Source organism: Heterodontus francisci, chromosome 3 (assembly GCF_036365525.1).
Source record: "Heterodontus francisci isolate sHetFra1 chromosome 3, sHetFra1.hap1, whole genome shotgun sequence".
Classification (NCBI taxonomy): domain Eukaryota; kingdom Metazoa; phylum Chordata; class Chondrichthyes; order Heterodontiformes; family Heterodontidae; genus Heterodontus; species Heterodontus francisci.
Window position 1 is genome coordinate 44,166,573 of NC_090373.1, and position 19,275 is coordinate 44,185,847.

Here is a 19,275-nt window from a genome sequence, read left to right on the forward strand (position 1 = left end):
GAGGCGCAAGGGGAGAGCCAACTGTGTAACAGCCCCGACAAACAAATTTTTCTGCAGCACCTGTGGAAGAGCCTGTCACTCTAGAATTGGCCTTTATAGCCACCCCAGGTGCTGCTCCACACACCACTGACCACCTCCAGGCACTTACCCATTGTCTCTCGAGATAAGGAGGCCAAAGAGAGAATACTGAAAATACTGTGTACTCTTGTTTGTCTTGATGTCAGCACAAGTTCTTGTGGAGTCTGACAGTGGTGCAATCTCTCTGAGATCATAAGATTTTATGCCCACTCATACATGTACAACAGTTTAATCAAGGGATCTTTGACAGAGATTATACATGAGATTCTGGTGCTGCTGCAGCACCTGGGATTTGTGATTAGTTAGAGAAAACTCTTCCGATCTTTCAGACCAGCACTTGAGAGGCTTACAGATCAAAACATAGGCACAATTAGCAATAGTGATGTCTGACTGTACATAAAGAAAATAGGTGCTTTAAATGATGATTCTTTATTCAATCTTTGACCAGAGTTCTCATGTGTGTCAGAATGGAGCTTGCCAGAATTCTGTTGCATATCACCAAACAACTGAATAATGTTGAAATGAAACTCGGCAGATGCTCGACGAACATCATCTCATCTTTCCATGAGGCATTTTACAGCCTTCTGGACTCAACATTGAGTTCAACAATCTTAGATCATAAGCTGTACCTCCATTTTGTTAAGTTTTTCTTTGCTGGTTTATTTTTTTCTCTCATTTCTGTCTTATTTCCTTTTCTTTGCTTTCCGACAGCAGCTATGCAGGGTCTTGCCACACCTCGTCTAGACACATCTTTTGTTTCTTTACTTGTTCCATTACCACTCCCTTTAGCCTTGCGCCATGAAATCTTTTGTCATTTAATCCCTCCTGCCCGTCACCCTATCACAGACCTTTCCTTTTCTTCTTTTTCTCACCCTCCCCCCTTTCAGTTGCTCAAAACCTGTTAGATTTCTAACTTTTCCCAGTTCTGATGAAAGGTCAGCGACCTGAAATGTTAACACTGTTTCTCGCTCCACAGATGCTGCCAGATTTGTGAAGTATTTCCAAAATTCTCTGTCTTTATAACAGAATAATTATTCTGGACAGCCTGTGGATTCCCTGCAGGTTTCCATTTTTGAGGTGAAAGTCAACCATAGGATTTGGGTGGAGGGAATGGTTATTCTTTGAACTAACCCCCACACAACTGTTTGACCAAGAACTCAATCTTGTATCTTCCAGACTGCAGAATCAGCTGGGACTGTAAGTATCTCATTTAAGGTGGATCTCCTATTATTAGAACTGATTGACAGTCCAGGACTTGAAAGTATTGACATAGGAACTGGAGTAGGCCATTCAGCCTATTCCATAATTCCATTAAATTATGGCTGATCTGTACCTCAACTCTACCCATTTTGATCCATATCCCTTACCCAAAATATTTGTCGATCTCAGGTCTTGAAGATTTCAACTGACCCAGCATCTACAGTCTTTTAGGAGACTAAATTCCAGATTTCTATTCCATTTGTGTTGAAAAAAATGCTTCCTGCTTTCACTACTAAAAGGCCCAGTATTAATTTTAAGATTGTGCCACCTTGTTCAGGATTGCCCTGCCTGAGGAAGTAGTATCTACTCTATTGAATATATCATTTAGATCACCCTTCCCTCTTCTAAACACAAGGGAATACATCCCAAGTTTATGCAACCTGTACTCATAATTTAACCCTTTAAGCACTGGGATAATTTTGGTATATCTGCACTGTATGTCTCTCCAGGCCAATATGTCCTGAGGCTTCATGCCCAAAACTGAATGTAGTGCTCCAGATGGGGTTTGACCAAGGTGCTGTACAATTGAAGCGTAACTTCACCCTTTTTGTATTCTGGCCGCTGTTTGGTTGTATTTTGTGCATGTGCACTCGCTTATTGATTTGTATACCTGGACCCAACACCTTTGCTCCTCCACAATCCCACATCGCTCATCATGAAGACAGTATTTTGATTTGTCTTTCTTGGGTCCAAAGTGAATGACCTCGCACTTTCCCACATTGAACTCCATCTGCCACAGTTTTGCCTACTCACTTAATCTGTCGGTGTCCCTTTGAAGTTTCTTGTTCCCATCTATATAACTTACTGTGCCTCCTAATTTAGTGTCACCTGCAAACTTAAATATACAATTCTTTATTCCTTCATCCAAGTCAAAGATATATATGGTGAAAGCTGAGACCCTAGTACACATCTTTGAGAAACGCCAGTTGTCACATCATGACAATCAGAGCGAATTCCCTTTATCCCTACTGTCTTCTAACTCTCCACCAATTACTGACCTATGTCACACGGACATAAAGAATCGAGAGATCTGAAATTGATGCCAGGCACTCAGTATCTTGCAGACTTGCAGTATGAAATGGATGTGGTATACCTATAAATGTCTTGAGATACTTGATAGATGCAGCCACAATTAGGATGCTTCACAAGCTTGTTTATAGCCCAACATTGCTGAAATTTCTTCCTACCACTCATTGTAGCAGGGGACATACGTATACACCCTTGGTGTATGAAAGATACTAGGAAAAGCAGCTTTTTTGCACTTTAGGTTTTCTCCTTCATGGAATATGAACCTTTTCTTGAGCAAGGTAATATATGTGCCTTTTGAACTTAACTGCTGTGCTTAAATTGTGTGCCTTTTCAGCATTTACTTTACTTGCCTTCATCTTAGTACAAGTAAAGTGGGCATAGGCAGTGGGTCCCACATTGTCTTGCACAACATGTGGAGTAGTTCTTGAGATTAGCAATGCGAGTGGATTAAGGGTTCTTCAAGGAGTCATCTACAAGGTTGTTCTGCACCTTCAACTGTACTACATTTTTGCTTTGCATTATTATTGTCTTCACTGAACATTTCAGGATGGCCAAGTGTTTGGATGTTGCAAAGCTCAAGCTAGCCTAAATATATGTTTGCCATTTCCAATCTTTGCATTGATTCGGAATACTATTGCTGGTGTATATAAAATTACAAAATAAAATATTTATATTGTGGTGTCAGCAGTGACTCAGGAGCCTCTGAGTCAGAAGGCTCAAGTGCCACATAAGGGACTTGAGCACAAATTCTAGGCTGATAGGGCAGTACTGAGGGGGTGCTGCATTGTCAGAGGTAGCCTCTCAGGTGGATGTAAAAGTTCCCACAGGAATATTTCAAAGCGCAGAGGAGTTCTCCCCAGCATATTAATCCCTTAACCAATGTCACTAAAAAACACATTGTGGTCATTATCACACTGCTGTATGTGGGGTCTTGCTGCTGTATTTCCTACAAGATAACAGTGACTATACTTCAAAATGTACTTCAATTTAAAGCACTTTGGGATGTCCTGAAAGAAGCAAAAAAGAAATGCAAGTTCTTTTTTTTTTAAAAATGAATAAAGAATGTGTATTTATATCATGTTTTGTCAAGTCTCCAGGATATCCTAAAGTATTTCACATACAGTTAATTGATTTTGAAGTGTCACTTCAGTTTTATATAGGTGAATCCAACATCCAGCTTGCATGCAGCAAGATCCCACAAACAGCAAATGAGATGGGTGACCAGTTAATCTGTTTAGTAATGTTGTTTGAGGGATGAATGTTAAACAGGTCATCAGGAGATCTCTTTGGCTTAACAATTCAGTGAAAGACAGCACCTCTGACAATGGAGCATTCCCTCAGTATTGCACTGAGGTGTCAGCCTAGATTCCATGCTCAAATTGTGGAGTTGGGCTTGATCTCACAAATTTTGATTCAGTGGCACAAGTGCTACCAAACTGACCCTATGAGGAAGAAAGATTTGCTTGCCTTTGTGTAGTCCTCCACGTTATTTGGTTCAACCTTGCAAAATTACTCCTAACTTGATCTTCATTTCCTCATTGGCTAATGTGATTTGAAGCTATTTCCTATTATGTTTGTTTTAAAATTTTGGTCTTAGCAAGGTCGGAATGGTGTCTCCTTCAGACAAAGAACTGGGGGCAGAGATTAGTGTAGCCTCTTTCATACAATGGAATAAGGAAAATATCCAGTGGTTGTTCATATATAGTTTTTATTTTAAAGATTGTTCACAGTGAGAATGTAGATTGTGTTGCTGTATGTGGATAATGTACTTCGAACGTAAGGAGGACTGTGTACGTGATTAGTGATTTGCTTTAACAAAAATGTATAAAAATGAAATGGCACATTATTCCATTACTGGGAATTAGGAAGGGCCATGAGTGAAGATTTCTATCTTTGTCTACGTGATGTATGTTATTTTCAATTCAAATATCAACAGTGCTTCGGGCCACTTGCCATACTGTTGTACTCTGAATAAGTGCTTTGTAACACAGTTTAGTCATTGAAAAAATGATGCTGCTGAAGCATGCTAGAGTTTGGGGGCTTAGTTCAGTGTTTGGCCTTCCACTTATTAAGCCCCAGTATTTTGCTTTTAAAGCTGTTAAACAAGTAATCTTGTCCAATGTGTACTGCCTGAAAGAGTGGTGGAAGCAATAGTAACTTTCAAAAGGGAATTGAATAAATACATGAAAAGGAAGAATTTGCAGGGCTATGAGGAAAGAGCAGGGGAGTGGGGCTAATTGGATAGCTGTTACTAAGAGTCGGCACAAGCACAATGGACTGAATGGGGTGCCTCTGTACTCTGTCATTCTTAGTTACAATTTCTTTTGGCCATAAAAATCAGTGATTTTTTAAAAATGTAAGCTGTGTGTTCATGTGGTAAGGAAAAGTCTACTGATTTCAAGCAATCAGAAATATAAGCATCATTGCAGCTACAGTGTGTTCTGTACCATTTCAGGAAACTGGTTGTCCCCTACTTTCTATCAGCCAGCAATAAAACATTTTCAAGTGCATTACTATTGAACAAGAAGACAAAATTTTATCTTAACGCTGTTAGTCAAGTGTCATTTTGAAAATGAGAATAAACGGTGAAAAGAATTGTAGAATGGATAAAATTTTATGTTAATGCTGATGTTAGCAATGATTGCCCATTTCAGATATAAAATGGCTTCTCCTTCAGTGTTGTGACAGAGTCTGTGCTCTGCCATTCAAACCTTCATCATAATACAAAGTCAGTGTATTTGTTCAGCTTCATGGTGTGTTTACTGCTTTTAGTATGTATGGGATGGGGTGGGAGGGGTGGTGGTAGGAGTGTCTATTTAAGGTGGAGCCATTCCATCTGGCAATATAGATGTTGCTTTGTACAATGTGGACAAACCTGTCTAAAGGCCCCTGTCCTATCATATTTCTTCATGCTTTTCTAGTGTTACTTCCAAAAATTCCGTTGGTGACATTGTCGTGCCAGATCAGGAAATTTAAATTATGTGATACTACAATAGCTTATCATCTGCTTTTATCCAGTGTTGTCACCAGGATTTTAATAAATCTCTAATATCATGTCTCTAAAATTTCATATTCTTTTGAGTTGTGAAAAATGTCCAGTCGCTCAGTTACATTACAAGTTCTTGTCGTCAAAACTTGGATTGTATCTGGGCAGAGTAAATTCTATTCCTGATAATATAATCATTTTTTGTACTAAAAAAGATTGAATAATAAAATAATGTGAATTAAGCAGCATAAGTGACACAACAAACTAAAAAAAAGTTTAAAAATCAGAATTATTGGATAATTTGAATTAAAAAGAGCAAACTGTATATGACCAGGTTGAAGTATTGTTGGAAGCAATTGAGGCTAGGAATAATGAGAATCATGCAAATGTCAAGGTACACCTTCAAAATGTATTGCCTTAAGTGTGTGTTCTTCCCCAAGTAAATGCATGTAACAATATGGCAGGTGCTGATTTCTATAAGGTACCTGAAATGTCACATATTTCATTCACTTCTACGTGAGGATTTAACTTAGAACCATAGAAAAACTATGACACAGGAGGCCATGCAGCCCAGCATGCCTGCGCCAGCTGAGAAATCTAGCTGCCCAATCTAATCCCACCTTCCAGCACCTGCGCCTTGAAGGTTACAGCACTTCAGGTGCTAGTCCAGGTACCTTTTAAATGAGTTGAGGGTTTCTGCCTCCACCCCCGTTCCTGGCAGTGAATTCCAGACACCCACCGCCCTCTGGGTGGAAAAGTTTTTCCTCATGTCCCTTCGAATTCTTCTACCTATCATCTTAAATCTGTGCCCCCTGGTAATTGACTTCTCCACTAGGGGAAATAGATCCTTCCTGTCTACCCTATCTAGGCTCCGCATAATTTTGTACTCAATTAAATCATCCCTCAGCCTCCTTTGTTCTGAGGAAAACAACCCGAGCCGATCCAATCTTTCTTCATAGCTGCAACTTTCAAGCCCTGACAACGTTCTTGTAAATCTCCTCTGTGCTCTCTCCAGAGCAATTATGTCCTTCCTGTAATGTGGTGACCAGAACTATGTGCAATACTCCAGCTGTGACCCAACAGGCATTTTATACAGTTCCAGCATTACATCCCTGCTTTTGTATTCTAAATCTCGGCCAATAAAGGAAAGCATTCCATATGCCTTTTTCACCACTCTACCTGTCCTGCCACCTCTACACCTCTCAATATCCTCCCGTTTATTGTGTATTTCCTCACTTTGTTTGCCCTCCCCAAATGCATTACCTCACACTTCTCTGCATTGAATTCCTTTTGCCACTTTTCTGCCCACTCAACCAAACCATTGATATCATTCTGGAGTCTCCAGCTATCCTCTTTGCTATCAACTACATGGCCAATTTTTGTGTCATGAGCAAATTTCCCAATCATGCCTCCCACATTTTAGTCCAAATCAACAATATATACCACAATCAACAAGTGCCCCAACACTGAGCCCTGTGGAAGGCCACTGGAAACCACTTTCCATTCGCAAAAGCATCTGTTGGCTACTATTCTTTGTTTCCTGTCACTGAGCCAATTTTGGATCCAACCTGCCACATTCCCCTCTATCCCATCGGCTTTCACTTTTCTGACAAGTCTGCCATGCGGGACCTTACTAAAATCCATGTAGACTACATCCACTGCACTACCCTTAGTAATTTTCCTTGTTACTTCCTCAAAAAAGACAATCAAGTTAGCAAGACATGACCCGCCCTTAACAAATCCATGCTGACTATCCCTGATTAATCCGTGCCTTTCTAAGTGGCAGTTTATCCTGTCCCTCAGAATTGATTCTAATAATTTACCCACCATCGAGGTCTGACTGACCGGCCTATAATTATTTGGCCTATCCCTTGCACCCTTTTTAAATAATAGTATAATGTTCACAGATCTCCAATCCTCTGGCACCCCGCCTGTATCCAGTGAGGATTTGAAGATGATCCTCGGTGCATCCGCTATTTCCTCCCTGGCTTCCTTTAACAACCTGGGATGCAATCCATCCGGCCCTAGCAATTTATCCACCCTCAAGGATGTCAGACCCTCTAGTACTTCCTCTCTCATTATGCTTATCGAACCTAATATTTCACACTCCTCCTCGTTTACTGCAATGTCTGCATCATCCCTCTCCTTTGTGAAGACAGAGACAAAAACTCATTAAGAACCCTGCCCACATCTTCTGCATCCACTTGTAAGTTCCCTTGTACATCTCTGATAGGCGCTACCCTTTCCTTAGTTATCCTCTTGCTCTTAATGTACTGATAAAACATCTTTGGGTTTTCCTTGATTTTACCTGCCAAGAATTTTTAATCTCCTCTCTTTGCTTTTCTAATGTCCCTTTTTACTTCACCCCTACACTTTCTATACTCCTCTAGGCTTTCTAAAGTATTAAGGTTTTTGTGATCGTCGTAAACTTTCTTTTTCTGCTTTAACTTACCCGGTAAGCTTCTAGATAACCAAGGGACTGTAGATTTGGCCGTATCTTTGTGGGGAGTGTGCCTACATTGTGCCTGTAGAATCTCGCTTTTGAATGCCTCCCACTGGTTTGCCACTGACTTTCCTTCAAGTAGCTGTATCCAGTCTACTTTGGCCAGATCACCTTTCAGTTTCGTAACATTTCCCTTCCCCCAATTTAGAACTTTTACTCCTGTTTTATGTTTGTCCTTTTTCATGATTATGCTAAAACTAACTATATTATGGTCAGTATCTCCAAAATGGTCATCCACTGCTACTTCATCCACTTGCCCAGCTTCATTACCAAAGACTTAATCCAGAATTGCGCCCCTTCTCGGGCTTGTTACGTGCTGGCTAAAAAAGTTCTCTTCAATACAGTTCAAGAATTTTGTGCCCTCTGTGCCTACACACTGTTTGTATCCCAGTTGATATTAGGGTAGTTGAAATCCCCAACTAGTATTGCCCTATAGTTTTTGCATTCAGAAGTTTGCCTACATATTTGTTCTTCTATCTGCCTCTCACTATTTGGGGGTCTATAAGACACTCCTAGTAGTGTGGCTGCCCCCTTTTTATTTCTGATCTCCACCCTTATGGCCTCATTTGATGATTCATTTAGCATATCATCCCTCCTCGCAGCTGTTATTGATTCCTTAACCAATAATGCTACACCCCCCCCCTCCTTTTTTATCCCCTTCTCTATACCGCCTGAAAACTTTTTATCCAGGGATATTGAGCTGCCATTCTTGCCCCTCTTGAAGCCAAGTTTCCGTTATAGCAATGATATCGTGTTGCCATGTGTCTATCTGTACCCTCAGCTCATCGGCTTTATTTACTGTACTTCTTGCATTTAAATAAATACCTTTTAACACTGCCAAATTCCTGTGCTGCACACTTTTTAACCTGTGCTCCTTCTGTCTTTCAGAGTCATTTGCTAATTTTCTGCCTCCCGTTTCCTGCCCTGAATTTGTCCTATCTGAAACTGCCCTCAGGTTCCCATCCCCCTGCCAAACTATTTTAAACCATCCGCAACAGCACTAGCAAACCTTCCTGGAAGGATATTTGTCACAGTCCTGTTCAGGTGTAGACTGTCAGGCTTGTACAGGTCCCAACTTCCCCAGAACCAGTTCCGATGCCCCAGAAATCTGACGTCCTCCCATGCACCATTTCTTGAGCTATGCATTCTTTGCAGGAAACTGGCCTGTTCCCGACATCACAGGGAGCCCACAGGCTGACTGGAACATTCCTTAATTGGCCATTAACTTATTGGAATTGGCTACGTGCCGCTTGCGGTCAAGTGGCCCTTCCGCCCTGATCCTGCCTCCAGGAAAATGGCCCGTGGGGGAGATGGTGCCGGAAAACCAGCACGTTGCGGTAGCATGAATATATGCACCCACCTGCCTCTGTAGGGGGTGAAAATTCTGTCCCATGTTTCTCTTATCGACAGGAAATATATCACAGTGCTTAGGTGTGTATTTAAACAGAACTAAAATCATTTGCCAAACAAGAACAGATTTTATTTTGTCTCTGGGACAAATCTCAATCAGTGCATCACTTAGCAGAGATGAAATAATCAAGAAAACGTGTTTTTTGTGGGAACATAGGAAATAGAAGCAGAGTAGGCCATACAGCCCCTCCAGCCTGCTCCACCATTCAATAAGATCATAGCATGATCTTGACCTTAACTCCACTTTCCTGCCTGTTCCCCATAACCCTTGACTCCCTTATTGTTCAAAAATCTTTCTCTCTCTAAGCAAGAATTACAAAGCAATGTTCAGAGTTAGTCCATAGTTATTTCATAGCCCAACACTGGAAGATTTCTTCAATGCCATCTGAAGAACAGGTATCTGGTATAATTAGTTTTGCCAAAGGTCATTGTTTACATCTGGGAATTCAATATGATAAACACAGACTGACCCAAACTGATCTGAGAATTCATGATTTTGGAATCCAATTACTGCAAAGTCTTTTTACTACTTTGGGAGTATCTTGAGTGAATACAGAATAATGTTCTTTGATGAAGTTCAGCTTCCATTTAAAAAAATCTTCTACTCATCCTAACCACCAATTCTGTCTCTAACCAGGTGCTGCTTAGAAGCGTGACTACTTCTTGTGGTGCATTGTTCTCTGCTATCTCCTCCAATTAAAGAACTCAGAATGTAGTGCAAAACAAGTTATTAAATACATTAGATAACCAATTGAAATGCAATGCAAAGGGACAGTATCCTTATCAGTGATTTATTTTTTCCTCAAATGGATGACAAAAAATTGTAATTCTATGTGGAATTTAAATTTCTTGAACAAAATAGAGGTATATACCTCATGTTGGATAATTTTTTCAAAAATGTTCAAAACAATGCCAAAGGAAAGAAATAACTTTTAAAAAACCTCAATTTTGTGCAATACACTTTGTGGTCTGGAAGAGGAAAACCTTTGATTGCAAGATCAAAAAAAGGCTTATTGCTGGACAAGATTATTATTTTGAAATAATTGTTAAATTTTGAATCTTAAAAGTGTGGTCCTTTTAATGGTGTTTATGATCTTTCACAATTCCAGTTTTTCCTTTCGAGATCAATATTAATTCTCTGAAGAACAATAGTCTACTGAAATCATTGTCATAGGGAGATGCTCAAGTAGTCATTACTCATTAACATACCATCTGAAATGTAAAGCACTTAGTTTCCCATATGACTACATTTAGCAGTGTCTTTAAGATAAAAGAAAATAACTTTTTCTTCCAGGGATTCAATTTCAGTTGACGTTTTAGTATTCCTAGTGTTTATCTCTATTCATTAAAGAAGCTTCCCCGTAAAGTGGAATTGACTACAATAAAGATAGATGCAAAGCAATTCACAAGCATTTTTACCCTCCTTTGTTCACCAGGTCCTGGCTTCTTTGCTTTCAAACAAACAACTTAAAATATTAATGCGTGGTATACATATTAGTCGACATTTTAAATACAGTAGTAATTGTGTCTTTACAGATTTCCTGAAAGAAATGTCTTTATACATCATAGGAACTGACAAAAACAATCTATGTACAAGAATGCATAATCAGAAGTCTGCAGGTCTGATCATCATAGTAGTAGCTTTCAGAGAGTATCCTGACCCTTTCCAGTAGTACCATTTGATTCCATTGAATCTATTTGTATTCTGCCCTGCTGAGTAGTATAATCCATTCAAGTTGGATGGACCACAAGCATCAAACCACCATCCTGTGAGGGGAAAAATGCAACACAAAACATCAAATGGGATAGATGACAGAAGCTGCAACAGATATACTTTTCGCCTGTGGAACTTAGATTAAGTCTTCCTTGGCGATTATTAATTACATTTAAATTTTACAAATGATTCCTGAGGAGCTGTACTCAGCTGCCCATTCTTACTGAAGATCTAAACATCAGTTATAACCATTCAGGACAAGTGAATTGCATTTGAAACAGGTAACTGCAAAAGCCAAAATCTGTTGAGTGCTTGCAGTAAGATGACCAGGAGAGATAATCTACTATCATAAGTAACTCATTACGTTATTTCATTTACAACTATCATAAGTAAGTTATTAAACTAATCCCAAGGTCCAGTCTCTCAGTATTGTTTCAATTCTCTTGTGTCAGTTAAATGTGCAAAACTTTCAAATGTTCTGCAAAAACAAAATGCTGCGGATGCTGGGAACCTGAAATGGCACAAAATGCTGGAAATACTCAGCAGATCTGGCAGCATCTATAGAGAGAGAAACAGAGTTAACATATCAGATCGATGACCTTTCATCAGAACTGAGAAAAGTTAGAAACGTAATAGGTTTTGAGCAAGTGAAAGTGTGGGGAGAGTAGGAAGAAGTACAAAAGGGAAGGTCTATGATAGGGTGAAGGACGCGCAAGATTGAATGACAAAAGTTTTCATGTTGCAAGGCCAAAGGATGTAGTAATGAGACAAGTAAAGCAACAAAAGATGTCTCTAGAGGAGGTGTGAATGGCAGGATCCTGAACAGTTGTCATCTGAAAGCAAATAACAGAACTTTGAGAAAAAACAAACCAGCAAAGAAAAACAAAACAAAATGGGGGGCAGAAGTTTTTGAGCAGGACTTGAAAGAGTCTCCTCTTTTAAGACACTTAATTAAAATCTACCTCTTTGACCAAGCTTTTGGTCACCTCTCCTGATATATCCTTATGTGGCTCTGTATCAAATTGTGTTTGATTAATCAGTCCTGTGTAGTGTCTTCAGACGTTTTACTAAGTGAAAGGTGCTATGTAAATGCTTTTTGTTATCATAGTGAATGTTTATTAATGGATATTGCTAAGCTATTACTGGTAATTTACAAAGAACATGTTGCCTTGTCTGATTTATGTTTTAAGAAAGTATCCAAACACATTTATGAGTTAATGGCAGATGAGTTTTACTTATGGGATGTTGTACCACCATGCACCCTGAACTCTTGGCATTAAAATTTGTTCACAATAATTTAGCCAATATATTTGCATTACAGCTAGGTCTCCAATTGAAACTTTTTTATCATTAGTTTCTTTTCTGGGATTTATCACAAATAAATGTGATCAAATTTCACAAGATTAAGATTGATTTTATTCCACTTATGAGCCACCAATGCAATTGATATACTCCTGCATAGAATTCCACATTATTTTAAATAATATTGTCTGTATCCATGTTTATATAATTTTAAATTTTAAAAAAATGTGATGGAATGTGATGGTTGCAAAGCTTGTTTTTTGGAGACAGACCCTAACTGAGAGGGAGCCAGAATTGAAACTGAAACTCGAATTGAAACAGAAGCTAGAACTGAAACAGAAAAAGAAACAAAAACTGAAACAGAAGCTGGAAAAACAACTTCAGATTTCCTTGGAAACTGACACTGGTTAGAATCAGATAAAAGGAGACAGATCCTCAGATCAAACAGATCGGGCAAGAGTGAAGCACCAGCAAGCAGAAAAAAGTGAAGACTGAATCCAGGAGCTATTTCTGTTACCAGACCAGGCCATACAGTGCACAGTTTATCACTGCAGGACTCAGATAATGGAAAGACTAGTAAATCCACGTCATCAAGACTGTTGTGAGCAGAGCTGAGGGGGTTCTGGAGAAATGTGTCTTGTGGTGAAGACTGCACCCATAGAGGCCGGATTGAGAGGGAAGTGCTGTTGGGAGAAGAACAGGGCTAAATTCTTGAAGAAAGGAGCTGAAAATCTACCTGAGAAACTTCAGAGTTGTGAAGAACAGTGTGGCTGTAATTGTTGCCATATATGCTGGCTGAACTGTCCAGTCAAACTGAGACTCATCTCTGCTGTATCTGATAGTTATATATAGGACCATAATCTGTCTGCTGCTTCGTGTTTAATTTATGTTGGTTTTAGTTTGAGTGTAAAGGAAAATTTATAAAAGTGAAATTTTTTCTGTTTGGTTTACTTTCCTAAATTGGGGTCACTCGGTGGATCCTATTCTTTATGCTTGTTGTGGACTCCATGGAGATCATAACAATACTCAAGAATTCTAAGGCAATTTTCAAGCCTTGTGTAGCTTATTCTTTGCCATTCCTGACTTCAGCTGCACTGGTGCATTTTCTATTCTGCATTACAGATGCAGTAGCCTATTGGAAGTACACCAGTAGAAATGTTGATAAGAGTGTAATTTCACACAACTTTGCACTGCCACACAATAAATTATTATAGTAAATTAAATTTACCCCTCAGAAGTTCCAAGATGCTAGCTTCAGTAGATTAACAGGATGCTTTCAGAATATGAATAATACATTACTTATTAAACGGCGCAAATTCCCCTGTAGCTGCATCATTCGAGTGTTTGGGCACTGTGCTTATGAAATGTACCAGGAATCTCTCATTATCGTCAATGCCGCATGGAGCTCAACATACTTTAACAATGATGTGAATGATGTGATGTGCCATGATGTTTATGATCTGTCTCTATTATCATAGTCTGTAACTCTCTTTCCTTCCCCTGCCACTGTCTCAGGTTGCGCAACCTCAGTGTCCTACTTGACCCAAAGCTGATCATCAGATCCCCTAAACTCTGCACCACAAAGTTCACCCACTTCCACCATCGTAACATTGCTTGCCTGTCTCCACCCAGCCTCAGCCCAGCAATTGATGGTGAGGTGCAGAGTTTTTAGTTGACCAAGAGAGACAAGGCTGTATATCAACTAAATGCCAATTAGTTTTTTTAAAAATATATAAATTACATATTTTAAATCTTCATGATTAATGGAGGATTCAGATCTTTGTTTAGTCACCTTCAAGATCATGTGATTTTCTTTCAAATGTATTTTTTAGCTGGAGTGTGATGGGAATGGGAAAAGGCCCAAGTCTTTGAGGAGTCTTGTAATTCTTTTTCTTTTGGGCCTCCTTATCTCGAGAGACAATGGATACGCGCCTGGAGGTGGTCAGTGGTTTGTGAAGCAGCGCCTGGAGTGGCTATAAAGGCCAATTCTGGAGTGACAGGCTCTTCCACAGGTGCTGCAGAGAAATTTGTTTGTTGGGGCTGTTGCACAGTTGGCTCTCCCCTTGCGCCTCTGTCTTTTTTCCTGCCAACTACTAAGTCTCTTCGACTCGCCACAATTTAGCCCTGTCTTTATGGCTGCCCGCCAGCTCTGGCGAATGCTGGCAACTGACTCCCACGACTTGTGATCAATGTCACACGATTTCATGTCGCGTTTGCAGACGTCTTTATAACGGAGACATGGACGGCCGGTGGGTCTGATACCAGTGGCGAGCTCGCTGTACAATGTGTCTTTGGGGATCCTGCCATCTTCCATGCGGCTCACATGGCCAAGCCATCTCAAGCGCCGCTGACTCAGTAGTGTGTATAAGCTGGGGATGTTGGCCGCTTCAAGGACTTCTGTGTTGGAGATATAGTCCTGCCACCTGATGCCAAGTATTCTCCGAAGGCAGCGAAGATGGAATGAATTGAGACGTCGCTCTTGGCTGGCATACGTTGTCCAGGCCTCGCTGCCGTAGAGCAAGGTACTGAGGACACAGGCCTGATACACTCGGACTTTTGTGTTCCGTGTCAGTGCGCCATTTTCCCACACTCTCTTGGCCAGTCTGAACATAGCAGTGGAAGCCTTACCCATGCGCTTGTTGATTTCTGCATCTAGAGACAGGTTACTGGTGATAGTTGAGCCTAGGTAGGTGAACTCTTGAACCCCTTCCAGAGCGTGGTCGCCAATATTGATGGATGGAGCATTTCTGACATCCTGCCCCATGATGTTCGTTTTCTTGAGGCTGATGGTTAGGCCAAATTAATTGCAGGCAGACGCAAACCTGTCGATGAGACTCTGCAGGCATTCTTCAGTGTGAGATGTTAAAGCAGCATCGTCAGCAAAGAGGAGTTCTCTGATGAGGACTTTCCGTACTTTGGACTTCGCTCTTAGACGGGCAAGGTTGAACAACCTGCCCCCTGATCTTGTGTGGAGGAAAATTCCTTCTTCAGAGGATTTGAACGCATGTGAAAGCAGCAGGGAGAAGAAAATCCCAAAAAGTGTGGGTGCGAGAACACAGCCCTGTTTCACACCACTCAGGATAGGAAAGGGCTCTGATGAGGAGCCACCATGTTGAATTGTGCCTTTCATATTGTCATGGAATGAGGTGATGATACTTAGTAGCTTTGGTGGACATCCGATCTTTTCTAGTAGTCTGAAGAGACCACGTCTGCTGACGAGGTCAAAGGCTTTGGTGAGATCAATGAAAGCAATGTAGAGGGGCATCTGTTGTTCACGGCATTTCTCCTGTATCTGACGAAGGGAGAACAGCATGTCAATAGTCGATCTCTCTGCACGAAAGCCACACTGTGCCTCAGGGTAGACGCGCTCGGCCAGCTTCTGGAGCCTGTTCAGAGCGACTCGAGCAAAGACTTTCCCCACTATGCTGAGCAGGGAGATTCCACGGTAGTTGTTGCAGTCACCGCGGTCACCTTTGTTTTTGTAGAGGGTGATGATGTTGGCATCGCGCATGTCCTGGGGTACTGCTCCCTCGTCCCAGCACAGGCATAGCAGTTCATGTAGTGCTGAGAGTATAGCAGGCTTGGCACTCTTGATTATTTCAGGGGTAATGCTGTCCTTCCCAGGGGCTTTTCCGCTGGCTAGGGAATCAATGGCATCACTGAGTTCCGATTTGGTTGGCTGTATGTCCAGCTCATCCATGACTGGTAGAGGCTGGGCTGCATTGAGGGCAGTCTCAGTGACAGCATTCTCCCTGGAGTACAGTTCTAGGTAGTGCTCAACCCAGCGGTCCATCTGTTTGCGTTGGTCAGTGATTATGTCCCCCGATTTAGATTTGAGGGGGGTGATCTTCTTGATGGTTGGCCCAAGAGCTCTCTTCATGCCATCATACATTCCTCTGATGTTTCCGGTGTCTGAGGCCAGCTGAATATGACTGCATAGGTGTTGCCAGTAGTCGTTTGCGCAACGCCTAGCTGTTCTTTGTGCAGTACTTCTGGCTGCTTTAAGTGCTGCGGATGTTAAATCGCTGGGGGCTTTCTTGTAGTTCAAAAGTGCAATGCGCTTAGCGGCTATGACAGGTTCCAGCTCTTCATTATGAGATTGAAACCAGTCTGCATTTCTCTTCGCACTTTTGCCGTAGGTGGTCAAAGCTGACTCATAGATGGCGTCTCTGATGTGGGCCCACTTGGTCTCAGCATCCCCTGTGGGAGTGTTTTGAAGGGCTGTTACAAGTGAATTTAGAAATTTTTGTAACAGCTGTGGGTGAGAAATTCTGCTCGTGTTGATGCGCGGGTGGCCCTTCTGCTTGGAATGATGCAACTTCTTTGGTCTGAGTCTAACCTTGCTGCACACCAGGGAGTGGTCGGTGTCGCAGTCCGCACTGTGGAAGCTGCGTGTGATTTGAACACTGTTTAAGGCGGCTCGCCTTGTGACAATGAGGTCTAGCTGGTGCCAACGACGTGATCTTGGGTGCCTCCATGAAACCTGGTGACAGGGTTTAGTGTGAAAGAACGAGTTGGTGATGCAGAGGTTATGATAGGTACACAACTCAAGCAGTCTCTGCCCGTTCTCATTCATCCTTCCAACGCCATAGCGCCCAAGGCAGGAGGGCCATGAGTCATGGTCGGCCCCAACCCTGGCATTAAAGTCCCCCAGCAGGAATAGGTGTTCGGTGTTGGGGATGCTGCTAATGATGTTATGGAGTTGTTCATAGAACTGGTCTTTAGCTTCAGGTGCGGAACAGAGTGTTGGAGCATAGATGCTGAGTAGGTGTACTGGACCAGAGGTGGTGAGCAGTCGGATGGACAGTATGCGTTCCGAGCCATTTGAGGGAGGCTCTATCATGCTGAGCAAGGAGTTTCTGATGGCGAAGCCCACTCCATGCTGTCTTGGTTCTTCAGGATCCCTGCCCTGCCAGAAGAAGGTGTAGTCTTGCTCTGCTAGAGAGCCACTCGCGGGGAGGCGAGTCTCCTGAAGTGCTGCAATGTCCACATTGAGTCTACTGAGCTCGTTGTTAATGATGGCGGTCTTCCGAGAATCGTTGATTTGTGTAAGGTCTTCCGACAGGCCAGGACACATAGTTCTGACGTTCCAGCTTGCAAAGCGAAGGGCTGGTACCTTCTTTCCATTTTTCATGTTGTTTGGTGCGGTGTATCAGTCCACCTTTCGGGCAATGACCCTGAGCTCCAAGCACCCATTGAAGCAGGCAGACTGTGGCGGGACAGAACCTTATTGACCGGGGGCTGCCCGGTTTGAGGCGGGCGGTAGCTGTCCAGTGAGGTGCAATGACCTCTCCCACCGACAAAGGCAACCCGTGGCGCCCAGTTTCTACGCCAATTTATCTGGACTTATAACCCGTAACTGCTGCCTTCCGTGTTGTTTCAGTCGCTGTGAGGCAACTATGGAGTGACCTCTCCATGGCGCATGCCTGGGCAAATTTATGGAGGTTGAGAGTTGCCCAGTCGTCAAAACCCCCCTCTCGGCCTTTCTGGTGGGGTCCAAAGGAGTGCAGGACACGACGTTTGGCACCAGTATGGCTGCAGGAACTGCCGGAAACATGCCAAAGGTGACACATGACCGCCTACGGGGTTCCGCTCCGGATTTTCTGTTAGGGTTTACTCCCTTAGCCTTGGTCTCTGCCGAGACGCCCACAAGGCAGTGGGGTTGTTGGGGCCCCTACACAGGTGTAGGATGGTGCCGGTGGGAGGAGGGGATGCAAGGGGGAGGGGTAGAGGGAGGGGGTGGGGGGGGGTGCAGGGGAAGGGGGTGCGGGGTGAAGATGGTGCGAGGGGGGGGCGGGCTGGGACGGGGTTGTGAGGGGGTGAACTGAGAGGGTGGAGCAGGGAAGGGGACGGGGGTGGGGGGGGGGGGGAGGGGGGGTGGAATCTGGTGCAGGTAATAAGCCATTTCCTCAGTGCCCACCATCGACGTCCGGAAAGCTCATCCACGTCCTTCGGGAGGTGAAGCATCATTTGGCAGACTTAGAGGTGATTACATTTGCTAAGGGTTTTTTTTTTTGCAGTGGTTTAAATAAAGGCATGCAGCATTGCCGACAGTGCGCTGCAGATGCTCTCCGAGCCATCTCCCGCGGGCGCTTTGAAGTTGCGGCCGGGGGTGCCGTTCGTGGATGTTTTGGGTGTTCGGGGCACCTTTTCACAGGACTTCTCTCGGGTCCCGCAGCTCCTTCTTCACCTCAATGGACTTACCGCATGCCGTGGCTGCAGACACTCTGGACTGTGAAGACAGCAGGATCGGAGATTAAAGTATCGGCAGCTGTGCTCGTCAGTTTCATCCGGATCAATTTCATTGAGAAAACAAAGAGCAGGTGTGGCTGGGGGAGGGCAGTGGGCCCAGGTAACATACACTAAACTAACTGTTAACTTTTAGATAGGGCTAAAATGAACTGATTTAAAGAGCCAGGGGAATTTAAACAGTTTAAGAGGGCAGATTGGGGGAGAAAACGTTAGGGATGGGAGCAGATGGCCATGGATAGAGTTGAATAGCAAGGGAGCTTCCTAGGGAGCTTCCAGCCCAGGAGCCATCTTGAAAGCGAGGTCCGGAGTCTTGTAATAAGGGGTAGAAAAGCAGCAACAGAGATCCTTGTCCCAAAGGAGACTCGGACTGTCAAAAATAAGCAGAGAGGCATTGAGAGCGACTTAGGTCAACGGTTACAAGCCAAAAAAAACAGCACTGGATGAGTACCTCTGTTGCAGTAACAGTGTAGGTGATTGACAACTTAATTGATGTAATATTGGAGATTAATTTAATCTTAAGTACAGGAATTGAACTTATTTCTTGTTCAATGCAACATAATTCCAGTGGAACATGTTTGAGGGTTACAAGATGTACAAAGCAGATGATTGAATTCTATTGCCCAAACTTTTGCTCACCCGTTCTAATACCTCCAAAAGTGGCTCGGTGTCAAATTTTGTTTGATAACGCTCCTATGAAGCACCTTGGAATTTCTTTGCTGTGTAAATGCAAGTCGTTACTTT

At 42.6% G+C, this 19,275-nt stretch overlaps 2 protein-coding genes across 2 annotated transcripts in view; one reads left to right on the forward strand and one right to left on the reverse strand.

The window, feature by feature from the left end:
* mcph1 (microcephalin 1) overlaps positions 1 to 19,275 on the forward strand; it is a 429,556-nt gene that overhangs the window by 180,384 nt on the left and 229,897 nt on the right. The gene's annotated exons all lie outside the window — the stretch shown is intronic.
* angpt2a (angiopoietin 2a) overlaps positions 9,274 to 19,275 on the reverse strand; it is a 132,437-nt gene continuing 122,435 nt past the window's right edge. Inside the window, exon 9 of the mRNA XM_068021504.1 lies at positions 9,274 to 11,033. Within this exon, the coding sequence (XP_067877605.1) occupies positions 10,873 to 11,033 (161 nt within the window). The 3' untranslated portion in view covers positions 9,274 to 10,872. The remainder of the gene's footprint in view (positions 11,034 to 19,275) is intronic.